The sequence below is a fragment of the Mya arenaria genome, chromosome 10 (assembly GCF_026914265.1).
Source record: "Mya arenaria isolate MELC-2E11 chromosome 10, ASM2691426v1".
Taxonomy (NCBI): Eukaryota; Metazoa; Mollusca; class Bivalvia; order Myida; family Myidae; genus Mya; species Mya arenaria.
The window spans coordinates 34,443,986-34,462,944 of record NC_069131.1 but is presented as its reverse complement, the minus strand read 5'-3'; the positions used below and the strand labels follow the sequence as shown (position 1 = coordinate 34,462,944).

Sequence of the window (18,959 nt, the reverse complement as noted above, 5' to 3'; positions counted from 1 at the left end):
TAATAATAATAATAATTTTAAGATTTTTAATTAATAATGATTATAATAAGAATAATAGTAATAACATGTGTTTTCCTATACTTGCTGAATGAAAACTTAGGTATAATTATGTCATTATGAAAAGATGTTTCTAATTCGAAAATTAAATCGAAAGTCATACAGTGGGACCACCTACATTGACCAATTATTCTATTACAATTTTATTTATTAATATTTTCGTGCATCTTCGAAGCGAGAAAATATTTTTAAGAGATTTTACTAAATGTAGAGTTAGGTATAACGATCAGAAATAATGCCAATTGTCAAGATTTTACATGTATATGGTGCAGGTTTAAAACGTACAGTTTGTCGGGAAACCTGAAACAAGTATATTGTTACGCGCTAGGGCTTTCTTTGTGTGTCAAGAATGAGTTTGAAAATAGTAATTATATCTGCATTTATAGCCTTGACCATGTCTAGTTAATGCACAATGTAATATCTGAAGACAACATAGCATCTCATACATATAATTACAAAGCTAATCTGAGAAAATGCAATGTTTTTTCTGGATTATTCATGCGTATAAAGGCTGAGCAATAATTATCAATACATTAATATTGATATTATGAAGCCAGGAATAATTTTATTTTATAAAACGAAGACCATCTTTTTTCTTGTTGTGTTCTTCTTGGCAAGTAAGAGGTAAGTCTTGTTGTTGTTGTTCTTTAGATACATTTTGGAGTGATTCCCCTCGTTTGATATTTATTTAAAAAATATTGTTAGTATTATGACTGCACTCGTAAGAGGCAGTGTGTTTTATTGCCGTTTATCAACGATGATGTTTAAAAGACATAAAGGTCAAGGCCGAAAACACACAACACAAGAGATAGACTTTAAAAGAAAATATTCAAAGATATAACATCAATATCGATATATCATTGATATATTTACGTATTGTTTCTTGAATAAGATTTTATTCGCCGATACTGAAATGCCGTGTTATTTTACACACAATATTTCTTTAAAAATACATCTTTTTTGTTATATTATTAGCCATATTTCTTTAATAACATTACAGAGACCAAACAGTGCATGATACCATCCGAGTGTGGCGGAGCAGACTGCTCTCGTGACTGGCATTGTATAGACGGCCAGTGTCGTTGTGGATACGGCTTCCCCGCTGGGTTCATCGGCTAGACCACTTACCCAAACATCAACGCAGTGACCTCCATAAAGGCATATGGTAGCATTCTCTTTTAGTCGTTTTAGTGATGTTTAAGATGCCGAACTGGTTACAACCGACTTTATTGTTTATACTTTCCAAATGGTGACATTACTAATTATACTAGCAATAATGTTTAAACTGTTGTAGTGTGGTTGTGTTTATAAAAAAACGTAATTGATTATTTTGCTGTATATTATAATAAATAAAAGTAAGAAACCTGGAAATGTGTTACATTTGAGAAGGCATAATGTGTGCGTGTAAATGAAGCTTTAACGAAGTCCATAATAAAATTTAACTCTGAATTAAGTTTCAATGCAATCAATTGTTCAACCTGCATTTATCTCTATAGTAATTTATTGAACACAACATAAATATTATGATGCTCACAACTAAATCCAGACATTTACTAGAGTCCGACTGTTTTTGACACATATTTGCATCGATTAAATCTCAACTACAGCTTAATATTTTCATAAGCACGTCTTTGTTTCAAAATGAATGTTTCAATATTGTCTTCATTGAAATACTATAATTGGAATGACAATGGCTGAGGTTATAACATACCACAAGATAATATTTATTCGTTTAGTTTTTTGACCTTCTGAATTTATTCTAGGAACTTAGGCAGCAATATATACGTTCAATTTGTTTACCTTCAGCTTTTTTTAATATCAGGTAATGTTCATTTAGTGAAATACACTGAAATTTGCAAGTTAATCGAAGCAGATATACACACACACACGTAAATTACACCATGTATGACCTTTAAGTTAAGTTTCAAGTCCATGTAGTTTTACACAAAGGAGTGTATGAAATAATTACTAAGTAAGATATAGCAAACATGTACCAACATGATCGGTATTCAATATATTACTTAAATAATCATGTTGTTTGAGTCGTAAACACGTGGCACGTGTCGCAAATGAAAACAAAACATATTCGTTACCTGTAAAGATGAAATTTGATAACACGTAAACCTAAGAGTATTACATACACTGAAAGCTTTGTATTGAAAAATAACACCACTGATTATATTGAACTGATAGTCTGTGGTCCATTTCTTAATTATTAAGCTATGCAAACAGCTCAAGTCGCATAACTTCAGGTGGAGTTGGTGTTATTCTGTAAGATAAACCGCAATAGATATTGCTTTACATTTAAACCTTCAATGTCACTTAAAACACAACACAGAAAGATAACTTGTATTTGGAAAACTGAAAAACAAATAATAATAGGCTCTAATGATGTCATAATGACCGCTGATCAAGCATATAAATGAATATGATTATGAGAAATGAATATGTAATGTATTTGGCTTTATCGATGACTGTCTTGAATACTGAGAGACTGTATATTTATAGGTTACTTAATTATAGAAATAATCCTAAGTTCATGATTAGGGTTTATGCAAGTTTTTAGAAAATGAAGTATATCAGGTGAATAATATCTTACAAAAAGGGCGAAACAAACTACTTTACAAACAGTAATATGAGTTTAAATGCAACAATACTACACACCAGAAATACACAGGTGTACATGTTCAATAAAATGCCCAATTACGTGCAAATCTACTCATATAATTAAACACATTTCCAGATTGAAAAGAAAACACATACAAATATACATATACTTATAAACGCTTACAACACCCACAATCATACTTTTAAGCTCGATTAATTACAGAAATTATTAAAGAAAAATCGTAATGACATTTTCTACATATTTCAAATATAATGTGTATTCAAAGTTGAAAGTAGGCCGTACAAAACACAATGGTATACAATTATATATATAGTTAACAGCATAATAATAATAATAATGTACAATTCAATCATATTATCTATATATATATATAAAGTTAATGCATCCATTCCATCCATTACTAGATTGAAATTTTGCATTACAAGCTTTGGATACTTTCACTCACGAGTGTTTAATGTTATATGTTTTCTGTTACTCAAGTCAGTTAGTTAATGATTGAAGCAATATATAATACTCGTTAGGATAGAACATTATTTAGAAAATGAACAATTGTCTAAGGTGCATTCTACTACGATTATTATCTTAGCTAGTTCAAGAGATTTTGCAATAGTATAAATTGTCTGGGTCTTGTGGTAGTTTGTTGAAATATACTCTACCTTAGAAGCAACTCGTACAAACGTGCGCTGTCAGCGTTATTGGCTGCCGTAGTAGATCATTTATCACCGTGTCTATTGAATTGTCGTAGCAGATCAAACTAGAATCGCAACTTAACCGTAGCTTAAGCTCTTCGCATGGTATAAAACCATGCGTGATGGGAAGCAATGCGTATCAAACGTTTTGTTTTTTCATTTATTATCATACATTCTGTATTATGACAAAGAATAAGACGCTATGTAATTTGAAGACAACGAATGTTTTCTAGTACTTCTCTTCAGTTTGAATAAAAAGATTGTCCTACTGTCACGACTTAATTGAACAATATAACAGATTTGTCGCCCTTCCGGATCTAAAATAAATCATATACAGCAGTAGGCAAGATTTATGATATGTGGTCGCGATTTACTACGTTTAACCATTACCGCTCGAACTGCTTACCGGTTGTGTCCCGAACCTTCACATTGGGAGTACCAATGGCCGCTAATGACCCCTATTAGTCTACCAAGTCAGTACAAATGTCAACGCCGCTGATTGGTTGAGTTGAAAAGTTACTTATGTTATCAATAAGCTGATTTGCTAAAGTGTCAAATAACCATCAATAGTCAAACTGCCTCGGCCAATGCAACAAAACAGAAAGTTCACGTACAAGAGAAACACGTCATTACCACAATTTTTATATGCTAGTTTAGAGAAGAATATTACGACCTGAAACTGGTTTCGATGTCTGTGTCAATAATGGTCAATCTTAACTTACACTTCTGTTAAGCTTTGCAATTTTCAATTAAATGTTTTAATTTAAATAATATAGAAAAAGTAGAACATTTATTGCAATTGCAATTATACCTTTCAAGTATTGTAAAAAATATTTATTTGATAAAGTCTTAAAAACTGTGCTTTGTTCAACGGAAATAAGTGCAGGTATGTAAATTCTCCGTGTAACCACTTTTATGTTGCACTGGTTTGTCTTTTGTCAATCATCAGAGTGACTCAAGTTTCAGTAATTATTTTGTGTGGAAACCTGCGTATGTGCATTTCCGAAAATACAGCTAAGTGAAAGCTAAACAACAACAAGAGAAATATTTATTCTTATATAAAAATTTCATTCGGCGACTTTAACGGCTGTTGCTCACTCATTGTGTACGACGGAAAAAACGAAGCGGTGCATGTTCATATTCTATATTCATTTGATTTTTAGGGTTCAACTTCCATGCAGACTAACGAGCTCACAGATATATTATTCCTTGCATGGCATTCACTTAAAACGCGTTATGTACCTAGCCTGTAAGATCTTGCAGCTGTCCTCTTCATTAGCGGCCTCATTTTCCTCACTGTCATCAAAAATTGATCGAATTAACTTCTCTTACTTCAGAAAAATCTCTCAAAAATCTTATAAAATGTGCATTGAAAGTAACTTGGCCAGGTTTTGTAGTGATATTTCTAATGTAATAGTAATTATATGATAAGTAAAATGTTTCAAGCAGGAGACAATCCATTCGCAGAATTCTTCTTTTTGGGGGGCATTGTAGCTTCTTAATGCTTTATTGTATCAATCTTTATATAGAGAACAAAGAAGACCCATACGTATATATGACGTATATATGACAATAACAATTTAACATATTCAAAGTACTACAAATATGACGCTTAACCCCCTAATAATAGGGAAAGGCCGACACCAGTCGAGCAAACTTAATGTATGAGGATTTCGTTTGCAAATAAGTTAAGTATACAACATTATAAAAAGTTCAATAACAAATATTTGTTCTGACATTAATATATTGATTAAGCAGGTATTGAAATAACGGCTTATTTAAATCAGGTTATCATGTACAAGTGTTTCCGCCAAGAACCAACTGGTTTACCGCATAATGAGTGTATTTGGTTTCAGTCAGGACATTTTAAGAACTCCAAACACTGTACATATATTTTGCTCTAGATATGGGGCCTATATTTCGGAAACAAAATATTTTGTTTTGTGTTGCAATAATCATTATTCGGAACTCAACCTCGAACAGCAATAAAGCACACCCATTCGGTATAAAAACATATTATTTAAGAAATCTTACACACCATTGAGGTTTATATGACAATATAAGAAACGGCCAGTCAGCCACCAATAATGTAATGGGACTTGGCGTGAGGTCCATTCACGTTTTGGGACTGGCTGGCCAGTCCTTATAATGCCATATGGCCCGAAGTGGTGTGTAAATATTTCTTATATTACACCGAACATTTCATATTACCATTTAATATTTTTAAAGCGCTTTAGAAGTGTTTTATTGAACAAAGCTTATAATGTTCACTTGAGAAAAATTTTGCCGTTGTGAAAATAGCAAGCCGCACTTACCAGTTGTTTGACGTCAGCGGTCCATATAACATTTTTGGCGAGGTCCAGAGGTGACAAAAATATAATATGGACCGTTGACCTCATCAAACTACAGTGATATACAGACCGATGACTTTATATATACACTAACAAAGAAGGGACAAATTTATTTAAGGTATAATATATAAATATACATGTGTTTATTTCCTGTTTAACTTTACCTAAATTATTTTTCAAACCTTGAGAATACATTTATTATAAAATGGCAATTGAAATTTAACAGTGGTTTGTCGAAAGTACCATTGATAATATGCAATCCAAACATTTAAACAATTCTGGAGGTTTACTGGCAGGTTAAATTTGTTAAAAACTAGTATGGCATTTCGCTTTTCGGTCTGAATTGGTCTAATCGGATGAGAGATATTGAGTTCATTTGGCACAACTACGTCATAACAATCATGACATTTTAACCTTCCTATAACGACGTTACATCTTTTTATTCAATTTGACAATCGCCTTATCATACCGAATTAAAAAAAAAAAAAAATATTACAACCAATATCAAGTAGTACAACAAAATAGACATAATATTTGACTAAAACAGTAAATCTCCTTATTCTTGTTTATTTTAAATGTATATATCGTCACCTTAGTGCAATAACTCAATAACTGCATATAGAAATAGAAGCAGATATTGAGTTCTTGCACTAAGGTGACGATATGCTTCATGGGAATCCATTTTAAACATTAAGATTTTAATTGCGTCTCTCGTTCAGTGTATGCTACCCCTTGAACCTTGTTCCTCTTAACCTTTATTGTCTTAACATGCTCATTGTTAATTGTTATGCTGCTTGTTTTGTCCATGTGGTTTTCATTGTATAATTGTGATACAACTCTATTTCCAAAGAGATTCCTACATAAATCATAACGTTTTATATTAACCTGAGTTGGAATAGCAAGCGATCATCATGTTCTAACTTTCCGCACCACATTGGCCATACTAACTGCATTACATTGACTCGGTGTTTTAAGTTATGTCGAGACCACACATACATGCCGTTCAGTCAAGTATAGATCCTGCCAGAACTGTAAAAGGTCGTTAAGATAATGGTGTCCAAGATCGTAAAAAAATAAACAAATGTTTGTCTCTACCTACAAGTACATTTGGAGTTATGAATGTTTATGAAACAGTATTCATCTATACAGTTTAAGATTAGATTGACGCTCCAGCCTATTTCATTAATACTACTTACGTCTGTAAAACTTTAATATAACAGAGAAACTATGTATATTGCGCTGTCAATGGTACAAAGGTATTTTAAATAATAACACTCAAACACAATTTAAAGGACAATAGGGTCTGAAATGTTTTGTAAATACAGACAGTGCAAAATTATAAGCCCATTCAGCTGTGATGATTATGATACCTCATTAACTTTTTGATGAAGGAAACAAAGTGTTCTGCCAGCTTTGGAGCAGTTTGTTTTGTCTCCCGGTTTAAGTATTCATAGTGTGGAATTGTTATATCTTTCATTGCATATTTACCAACGAAAAAATATTATTTACAGACAGTGCTTGCGGTGGTATTTAAAACATTAAAATGCTGCTGTTGTTGTTTGAATGGTGGTGATGGTGGTTCTCATGTTGGTGGCATTCATTTTTGTATTCATTGTTGTCGTTGCTGTTGTTGGTGGTGGCGGTGGTTGTATGGATCCTGCTACTGTTGATGGTGTTATTCGTGTTGTTTCTTACATTTATTTCATACAAGGAAACACATATTTGTTTTTGGATAAATATAGGAAAAAATAAAGTAACGTATCAATCTTCAAACAAAAAAATAAATTGTCTTTTTGTTAATTTGGGTTCAATCGCAGTTTTAAATCAAACCATTCCTTCGTATTAACAATCCAACATTCTTTTAACCAAATCGTCTTGCACTTTGATCGTTGGCTGATTGCACAGACTACACATCCGTCTTCATTGTTTACTTGTCAGCAGGAAAGTAATTACCAACCTCCTACGGCAAACAATATAAGTAGCAGGAAATAAAAAAAATAGAATGAGATGTAGAGGATATTGCATATTAAGTGGTTATTCAATGCAAAACGTATTACATTCATGAAATGTATATTGAATATTCACTGTACGGTAGCAAAGTTCATATCGTGCAGAATTTTTAAGGCTTTTTCATCAATTACGTCACGTTAGAACGTATTTCACCAATTATATACGTATACGTATAATGAATTTATTGTATAATGACTACACGTTAAATATGAAAAAAATATATTAGTTAATATATATATCCCCTAAACTATTTATCTCATTGTTTTTTTCTGATATGCCTCCAGACTAACCATACAGGAATAGTTTTTACCTGAACATCAAGTGCAATGAAATCGGTAATTTTGTTGTTTGTGCATCCAAAAAGCACTCTATTGTTTTAAAACTCTAAAGAAGGGATATGTCATTTCTTTTTAATTTTGTGATATTTTATATCTTGCGATAAGCGTTTGTAAGGTCTTTTCTTTATGCTTCTGCATACGGTGTAATTTTACTTACTTGTCTCTTTAGTTTGAAAGCAGAAAAATATAACGTATATTTTGTAAACATAAAGAAGTCTATTCCAGTTAAACATTTTTTATGATTGTTCTTTAATAGTTCAAATCGTCATTTCATTAAAACACCTTAAACATAATTAAAAGATAATGTAATCCTTGTTTATCCTCTTCAAAGCCTCACCTAGAACACTCCTTATCATAGAAGGTCACATATTTCATTGTCATACACGACCTTACTTCACCCTCTATCAAGTTGGTCACCATGACAATCTTTTCCATTTCATGTTGCTAGGTCATTGCCCAGAATCGGTCGAAATCGCCAAGCTGCTTGGCCATTGGACTATAGTATTACATTATTGTTCGATTCTAAAACGCACACACACGCACGCATGCAGGCACGCACACACACACATTATATATGTATACATACATACATATTTACAACAAACATACATAATCGGGACAAAATATGTTTTGAATGAATTTAATTAATTGTCAACAAAGTTACTGGTAAATATTAAGATGAAATTATTTCTTTAATTGTATTGTCAGACATTAAATTAAGATGGAACAAATACCTGACATTACCAAGAGTTGAACTATAGACATTTTACTTTCTAAAAGCGTGAAATTAAATATAAATTATGCAAATTATTATCACACTCAATGAAGAACAAAGCTGATATTCACTTCGTACCAATAAATAGTAATAGCTTTAACAACAGCGAATGAGTCATCATGTACAGTACTAAGCTATGCAAAAAAACCAAAAACAAAACATCTTCCGAGTGTTACATTTCATTACGGTTTTGAAATGTCTATTACAAAAAAATCCGAAACGCTTTTATACTTGTTGTCATCTAAAACAAGTTGTCAATTTCATTAAAAACCAATTCCCAATATAGTCATGTATTTTGGTTATTTGGCGTATGACATTTGTTATGGATACAATGGAATAATGATGGCAAGATAACATCTGGGTTAAAATATATTTATTAACAGCTACAAACTAGAATATAGTGACAAGAAAATGTGGTACGTGTGCCATGTGTACATGTACCATAAATGTTTGTAACAACATTTTCAAAACATATATGAAGCAATGAATTTAACTGAAAGATGTGTCATGTTTATTCATGTAAAATGGGAACTTACAAATGCAACTATATTATACTTTAATAGGTCTGTTTTCATTAAGACTCAGAATAACATATGAAAACCGTTTAAGTTTGTTTTATTATTTGAACACTTTATAACTAAAACAAGATTTATGTTTATTTAATCGTCAAAATTGTGTTGAAACATTTCAATTACAACAATATATATAGCGAACAATTCATATTTACACTAAATTTGCTTCAATAATTTTTCTTGGCATCTTTTTTACTTTGGACTGATGCGAATTGCTATCCCCTTTAGAAGCGCTGTCCTTTGATGTTAGTCTAAGGTGAGAACATGTATGACTAGAGTCCACCAATAACATTTTCCTGAAATCAAAGAAATGCTTACACAATACAAGTTTAACCAATGCTCGACATGAGTTCAGTTATAAATACGTACTCAGCGAAAGCAAATTGTATCTTGCGCTCATCTTATTTGTTCAATAAATATAGATCGTTTAACACGCAGAAATAAATGTCAAATGAGATGTTTACAGAATCAATACCGAGGAAAATAGGTCGTGTAAAATTAATTGCTTAACCTTTAAAAATAAAGAAAACTATAAGTTTGGATAACATTTTCTAAAGAGTAAAACTAAATTAGAGTAGAGTGCAATGTGGGTACAGCTTTGAGGTCGTAACGTGATGTTTCCACACAACATTTCGCGCTTTAGTCTTTATATGCAATATTAGAAAGAAGTATATCATTACAAGCTCAGCCAAAAGTTGAAAACTGCACGTTGATATCTAACCTTGACGTAAAACATGATGAATCTTATTTGATACATGGCGTACGTTTTCTTTTATTCTGAATACTTTTTGAGGACATTGAATTATATTATTAGTTAAGTGAACACAGTTCATGCAAACAAAACACTTCGCCATACATTATTAATATGTAGTTCTTTAACAACTTTATGAGATGAATTAAAGACAGAAATGTCAAATCACTTAAGCAAAGCAAAGCTAATCTTCAAGAAATCTTATTTTGAATAAATTTTACCCTTAAGTACGGCATTTGATGTTTGATGATACCCACCCACCGGTCATTGGCACAAACACAAATTTAGACAGACTGCAGATGTTGTTGTCTAAATTCACCTCATTGAGCAGATAAAAGTTAAAAAATCTGGGGTCTGTGAAGTTTAAGGCATCAACAATCTTTGAAAGCAACAACACCGGTAAAATGTTGTTCATGTTTACCGGTCTTTACTCGTCACCTTATGGCAATAACTCGATATCTGCTTCTATTTATATATACAGGTATTGAGTTATTGCACTAGGGTTCGTACTGGCCTTATTTTCGGGTTTAATCCGCTATTTACCTCACCTCCATTGGTAGGGAAAGACATTGATAGGTGCATTAATATTGCAAAACAATACTAATACTTAACAGTCTCGACATTTGGCGAAAATATTCAGTAAATAAATTTCAGTGAAACCTTTTTCCTAATATTCAGATGTATTATATCACATGCATGCATACATATAAACAATTTAATGCTTCTTACGTATGTAATGATGTCATCCTCTTGTTCGGGGATGCTCGAATAAGCAGATGTATGATCAATCGTGTAAACCTCACTTACTTCAAGAGTCTCATACCTCAGATCGTTCAGTTCAACCTCACGAAGATTAGTATCCACTATGTCATAATCTCTTCGAGCTAAATCATTTAAACATACATGAGTACATCCAAAGTAGATTCATATAGATATCATTAAATATAAGCCAATCTTAGAATTGGAAAGGAAAATTGTTTAAGCAAAAGTAATGAGCATATATGAATACTCTCTTTTATAAACAGCAATTATAATGAAACACTTGCTGACTCACCTGTATAACTGGCATTTGTGTCCGAAACAAAGCTAGTAGGTAGGAATAGATAATTCAAAAATAGGAATCAATCGAAACGATCACGTTCATTGAATTACCTACCATCTTGAACTATATCATTGTTCTGTAAATCATTTTGCTCCGTGTTCGGCCTTCGCCTGAAATGCATCATTATACAATCATTTCTAACACAAAGTCAACATAGTATGTTTACCTCCTGTAAACATCTGGGCTTGCTACATGTTGTAGTGTCAGATACCGCCATGTGTTTCCGAAAACAAAATTGACCATAGATATCAGTACTAATATCATTCGCTTGCTATATTTCGTTATTTTCATTCGTGGAGCGGCTGTCACGTGCCAAAGCACAGAAAGTGATAAACACGAACAAAAAGGCATTTGTTATAACACACCTGCGTGTTAACAGTTAAACCAGTTCTTTTCTAAGAAAATGAGACACTGGAAATACAATTAAAGTCAGTGACGTCATTTGGTTAGTGTGACATTTTGGATGTCATTAAAGCTGTCACTTGAAGAGTTCCATACCTCAGATCGTTGAGTTCAACCTCAGGAAGATTAGCGTCCACTGTGTCATAATCCCTTTGTGCTTAAACAATGAAATATACGTGAGAACTTGCGAAGTAAATGTATATACGTACCATCTTGTATCTCTTATCTTAAAACTGTAAAAGAAAACTGTTTAAACTAATGTATTGTCTATATGTGAATACCCTCTTCTGCTGATTTTTTTTAAATATGTATTTATATTGACTGTAAATTTGTTTGATAATGTGCCCTCTTGTATAATTGTCCGTTGTGACCCAAACAAATCTAGTAGGAAGTAGATAATTCCAAATCACAAATAAATCAAAATGGTACATTTTTAATTGAATTACTTACCATCATGAAGTAAATCATTGTTTTCTAAAGTATCCAGTTCTGTGCGTGATCTTCGCCTGAAATACGCCATTGCACAAAAACTTCATAATCATGGTGAACATAGTTTGCTTTACCACCTCTACACATTTGGGATTGCTACATGTATATGTGTCAGACACCTTAGAATATTTCCGAAAAAAATCCTTGGTTCAACGATATGAATAACATTAATTCACGCTTGGTATATTCAACCTGTCACGTACCGAACCTCAGAAAGTGCTTTATACGGCATGCAGATATATTTTTAATTACAAACATGCGTGCGCAACATGACGTGACGTTTTTGAAAGCTTTAATGATATAAGTGACGAAAAATAGAACAAAAGATGTCAGTGACGCCATTTCGTTAGCATACAACTTAGGATGTTATTAAACATGTAGAAAAGGGAAAGGGTTTATTAGGGAAATATCAGTTTATATAATCCACTGAATGGTTTATATACCTTATCATCTCTAAGCATTGTATTCATTTTTAGTTTATTATTATTAAATTAACCCAATATATTAATTTCACATACTATTCATAATAATTATCATCCTAGCCATGGGTTTGGATTTATTCATTCACCTAAATAGTAACGTTATATTTTGGATAACTGTCACTTCTGTTACGAACCTTTTACGAAACCAAAACATTCCAGCGATAACAATGATTATAAGCAACGCACTGCCACCACCGAGACCCCCTCCAAGTGCTGCCGATAATGATGTCTGTCTTTCTTTTGTTTTTCCAACGTCTACAGAAAAAGATATTCACGTATGTTAACACTAATTAATCAAGCAAACCCACCCAATGCAAGTAAGAGACAAGTAAGGTACTAATCCAAACCAAGCAAAACTTGTGTGTAACATTAATTACACTTTTGTTTTACACACATTATATAACATTCAGTTATGTATTTTTGTTTGTTAAAAAGTAATGACTCAAATCAGACAAATACAGTTTTTTTTCTTTCAATGACCAAAGAACAAAGAAATTAGAGGTTCCTCACTGCCATATAGTGCAAACACTTCTTACAACATTTAATAATTCACAAACACATACTCCGAAAACCTTCAGCGGGGTATAATTATTTCAAAATTACTAAACTATATTATAACTGGCTTCTAAATATTGTCTGTCGTTAATCCTTTTTTAAGCTAATGATCTTTTTTGTTTATCTAGAGGTTTGTTTTGGCATTGGATCGAAACCAGACAGGACTTTCCTCAATTTTCGTTTAACCCAAATAGGTTATATGCCATGTTTGTGCCTATTGTATTTTCAGCGCAACACTATTCGAGGTTAAGAAGCAATTTAAAAATATATACATTGCAAATAAACGCTTTTATCTTTTTATTAACAGTTATCAATATTTATATAATGTAGCAGATGTTTTAGATGTATATTTGAGACAAAAGAATGCACACTGATTTAAATATTTCCGATATTTTAAATATCGCATAACATTTAATTGATTGTATGGGCATCATATTGGATTTAACCAAGAGAAAATCAAACGACCCCACAAAACCGTTCATTTACACATACGCAAAATAATTAGTTAAAGTTAGCGACTAGTATCTTAATTGTTTGTTGTTGTTAAGATAAAACAAATTGAAGTTCAAATATGAAAAGGATAAAACGCAAAATATGTCAAAATTCTTTGGGCAAGACCGATACAAGAAGTTTTGCAATATAACACATTTATTATCTGCAAATAAAATTAGGTAATAAACACTCTCGAACTATTATACTAAGACATTGTATTGAAAATAAAGCCTCTTTACCTTGAGGACAAAACGCTCCGATGTAGCCAGTCTTACAGCCGTTTAAACACATTCCTGTCTGTTCAGAACAAAGTGTTTTGTTGTCCAATATTAGTGTACAATATTCTGCACATATGTTTTCACATTGCTTGCCATACATATTTGAAATGCATCCATTTGTACAATTTCCGTTCACGTCGCACAATGAATTTGTACAGTTAGTGCTACAATCCAGTCTACAATCAGGACCATATTTTAGATTGTTTTTGCATTGTAAGCATGATCCATTTCCTTGATTGCAAGATAAACATTCTGTATGACACTCTCTGTCACAGGTATCATTCCAGTATCCATATGAACAACCTTCAAGACATCTTCCAGAAGACGAATCACATTCATTTGCAACGCATTGTGAATTGCACTTTTCACACAGTTCATTAGTTTTAAAATATCCAGGTTTGCATTCGGAACATTTACCGAATTTGCCGCATGATCGACAAGATTCGGGGCAAGTGTTGTTGCAATGTTCTCCGAAATACCCATGTTTGCATAACATGCATGATCCTGTTTCCTGTTTGCAATTGTTCCCCTCACACCCATCAGGACATGGTATTTGACAGGATATCCCGAAATACCCGCTATTGCAGGAAAGGCAATTATACTGGTATTTACATGTATAACACGTCTGTGGACACTTGTTCTCACACGTTTGACCATATTTTCCGGGTACACACTCATGACAATATCCTGCTGCTGATGATGTAATAAAAGTATCCTCTTTGCAATCGCAAAATCCTGATTTAATAGCGCAGCTGTCATTTATACAGCCTTTCCCACATCTGTGTTGGCAGTAATCACCGTAACGTCCAGGTGTACAAAGCGTACAGTTATATTACGCAGTGCAATCTACACAGTGGCTATTGCATTGTTCACTGCACATGCTTCCATAGTATTTATCGTCGCATGTGTAACATTGATCCCCTGCCCAACCTTCTTTGCATTTGCAAGATCCGTCGACAGGATAGCATGTTCTTAAGCAGCCTTCGGAACACCTCTGTGTGCAGTCGTAACCATAATATCCTGCGATACACTGGTCACAATTATGTCCAGTATAATATGTATTGCATTGGCATAATGCTATCGTTGAATTACAACTGCCGTGTATGCAAGTTCCTTTACATTGATACTGACATATATTTCCAAATCGACCGTCCGTACAGGAAGTGCACTGTGTAGGCGTAGTGCACGATATACAGTTATAGGGACATGGTGAACAAAGGTTTGACTCTAGGAAATAACCTTTAATGCAACCAATGCAGTTTTTGGAATTAGTACATGTGCACCCTAAAACACATTCATGACATACACCTTTATTTGAATAGTATCCAGGTTTGCAACTTGTACATCCTTTTAGGTTATCACAATGAACACAATTTGCTTTACACATGCAAGAGGGTCCGTAATACCCTGTGTCGCAGGCAGTACAACCAAGCTTTATATCACAACTTGCACAATTGTCTCCGCAGTAATGTTCACATTTAGAGCCATAATAACCCTTATTACATTCTGTACAACCAATCCATTTGTTACATGTTTTACACTGGCTACCACATTCATCATAGCAAAATCGCCCCCAGTATCCTTTCACACAAGACCTACATTTGCCATCCGACTTCCGACAATCAACACAATTTCTTTTACATTTCATATTGCATGTTTTACCCCAATACTCTCCTGTGCAAGAAAGGCATCCTTTGGTTTTGTCACATGTATCACAATTAGTTCCACACCAAGACTCACAATCGAATCCGTAGTAGCCTGTCCTACACTCGCAATGGTAGCCATTATTGCGTTCACATCGAAAACAATTAGTGTACTTGCATTTGTTGTAACACTTGTCGTCCCAGTATCCATCTTGACACCCATTATTACAGTATCCATTGTTATCACATTTTTTATAGTTTCCTTTAGCACAGCAGCCACAACCTTGACACTCATATGGAATTTGTGCGCATGTTACTAAAATAATATAACAAAAATAGATACAACCCTTATATGTACCATGTTTAAAACAGTTCATATCTTAGTTTATGCGTGCTGGAAAAAAGATAAAAAACGATGGGCCAATCATTTGGATTGTATTAATGTGACGTAAACAAAAAGTATTGAAATTGTGTTAAAATGATTATGAATAGTATCGTCATAAATTCATTTAAACAATGCTAAAACTATTTTCAAAATGTACAAGACAAAACAAACTGAATTTAGCTTAAATAGTTTGAATTACATATAGGCAATGGTACTAATCAAATGTTATTTCAAAGTCAGTTATAAACAACTATATTAGAAATGAAGATTGCGTTTTATTTTGTTAAAACCTCAGCAAAAATATGTATAAAAAATTAAAACATACCTTGAGTTTGAACAATTATCAAACAAAGAACACCGATAGTTAAGTGAATATTCATAATGAAGTTATAAATGACATATTATTAAATTAAAAAAACACCCTCAAACTGATATTGCACCACATAACTGCCTGTATTTGTGTTACTGATCAAACTGAATAAAGATGTACTGCTATTGTTTTGACTGCATTACTCATCAATGTAACTCGGGTTTTATGACAAATCATCTGTTCAACAATTTCATTTATCCTTTTAAACAAGGAAGTTATTTTACAAACGAATGACGATTATCAAACAAACATTGCATACAAAAAAGAAGTGGCCAATTATGCTTATGTTGCCACAATGCGAAACAAACAAACAGAATGAGCGAATCCCTTAGAAGGTCTTTGGAAACACATGTTTTTTGTAATTTTATTTCGATTTTCGAGATTCATATTAGGGAAATTGACAATATGATTTTGTACTAAATCAGAAAAACAAATTGTATTAATTATTATTTAATTATTAATTGATTTATTTAATTTTTGATTAAAACAACAAGCAATTTTCTTTGTATCAGTTGATCATTTCTTGTCAGAAATGACATGAGCAGTATCAACAGCAACTATTTTGAAAGTAGACAAGCTCATTTAGTCGGAATTGGTACGGTAAAATGTTTACATAACGTTTCAATGATATAAATCATGATAGTATTTATGATTTTTTTCGGGCCAGGAAACAAATGGAGATATATTAATTAAATACCCATATTTATTATATGCCTATTAATTTACTGGTTTATATCTGACAGTGCTAAAAAAATCTGTATCATGATACTGCCGTTTTCCGATCGATCACGTTTCAGCCAGGAAGCGTTTGTTGAGTGCTACCTTTAACAAACTTATGTGTATTAAAGCTATGTTTACAATATCTACTTACTACCCAATTATCGTTCTAGTTCTAACACTGTTATTCAACATGTATAAGAAACTTATTTCCTGTTGTTTTACCTAAAACTCTTGTACCATTTTTTGGTTAAGCGAGTGGTATCTGTGTTTAAGAGTGTGTAATGCTGTGTTTGCAACTTTGTCTATATGGACGAATTCGCTTTATTTAAATATAAAATAGTCTTACTAAAACATATTTTTTGAGCTATAAATTACTCATGTCTGGTGTATGTCAATGGAATTTACCTGGTTTATATGTGTACAAGAAGTTAACACCGTTGACATCAGCTACGTTTGAGTAATTATGTTTTGGATTTTATTGTCATGCACTAGAAATGTTTAATATTAAGGCGTTCACACACTTTTCATTCAGCTGAAAAACAATGAAGTTCATATTCTTTTCTCATTGTATGTACATCCAGTAACACAATCAATAGGCGTTTTCTTGTTTTATTGTCAAATCGTTTCGTGGTTAGATTATTTCATATTTATGTTAAAACGATGATTCGTCGTAAAATCGTTATGCATTTAGAAACAAAGGAATTTAGAATTTCGAGTATGTTTTGACAAATAGAGTACTTGCCGTAATTTATGTTGTGACATCTTTTGACGATGATTTCAAACTGAAATTGAAATATAAAACGACTTTGCGGTGAATTCAATTTTTGTTCATGTATTAGGCGTGGTTTTTCAATTATTTCCCCGCTAGAGACAATCTTGTCTCTTGTTTTTTCCGTGGCCTCTTTGCGACGAGAGGTAACTGCGGCATAATCGCTGTGTCACGTTTACTCCTATTAGCGCAAGCAGTACGTTACATTGTTATATGTTTAAGCTGCAAGTATTAAAAGCGTTATCTTTTCCAAGAGTTATACTGCGTTCAAGGTAAATTACTTAATATCAAATAGTGCTATCTTAGATATAATTTCACGCCAGATATAACATAAGAATACATACAACGATTTACTGGGATACTCCCATAGAATATGATAAATAATGGAAGAAAACACATTGGAAATTGCGGTACTTGAAATTCAAAATAAGTTTCACAGAATTAAGATTACATGCGTATTTTAGTATCTCTTCAGGGAATAAGTAAAACGCAAATATTGAGCTTTGTGTTACTTTAGTGCTGGTGTAGGCAGAACGGGAACCTACATAGATCTGGACATTCTGCTTCACGAGGGTGAGCAGAAGGAATTATAGAAATACCGAGATGTGTATTCAACATGCGACAGAACAGACCCAGCATGACTCAGACTACGGTGGGATGATACCAGTTATATATCTTGTATAAGATTATCAAATCAATAGGAGCAATAACGCATGGTCCGTTAATCGATAAGCGTTTTCTCTATTGTGAATACAGTTATAACCTGATATGAATCACGATCGTGTCCGTTCCATGGACAACTATAATACGCCTTTCGAACCAACGATCTCTTAATTTAGACAATATGACTTCTCCCGTTAATTGATTGGCGCAATACGGCGCCGTTCGTGCAATATTTCGCTGTCTCTATTTTTGAAACGCTATTTAACAATGTTAATGATTCGTTAGCCGCTATTTGATGATGTCAGTAAATCGCAATTTAATTGATGGCGACGTATGTTTATCATTGGGTTGATATATGGAATAAGAAATACCCTTTTTATTTGGAAAATGGTGATAACTAAATGAAATATAGTAATAGCAATAAATTAAATGGGACT

The 18,959-nt window shown here is 32.7% G+C and overlaps 1 protein-coding gene across 1 annotated transcript; it reads right to left on the bottom strand.

Annotated features, from left to right (window-relative positions):
- Positions 1-9,693: 9,693 nt before the first annotated feature.
- LOC128204626 (uncharacterized) lies at positions 9,694-12,915 on the bottom strand. The gene is made up of 6 exons (XM_052906028.1): positions 12,782-12,915; positions 12,127-12,182; positions 11,773-11,833; positions 11,329-11,384; positions 10,902-11,056; positions 9,694-9,717 (listed from the first exon to the last, which is right to left on the bottom strand). Exons 1-6 carry the CDS (start codon positions 12,799-12,801, stop codon positions 9,694-9,696), a joined length of 372 nt encoding a protein of 123 aa, XP_052761988.1. The 5' UTR covers positions 12,802-12,915.
- Between the last annotated feature and the right edge of the window lie 6,044 nt (positions 12,916-18,959).

Excerpts from the sequence above, each read along its gene's own strand:
- LOC128204626 (XM_052906028.1), bottom strand. The coding sequence starts at position 12,801 with ATGTTTTGGTTTCGTAAAAG. Across the intron at positions 11,834-12,126 it reads CAATGATTTACTTCATGATG|CACAAAGGGATTATGACACA; the intron begins GTAAGTAATTCA and ends TCATTGTTTAAG. Across the intron at positions 11,385-11,772 it reads GTTGAACTCAACGATCTGAG|GCGAAGGCCGAACACGGAGC; the intron begins GTATGGAACTCT and ends GATGCATTTCAG.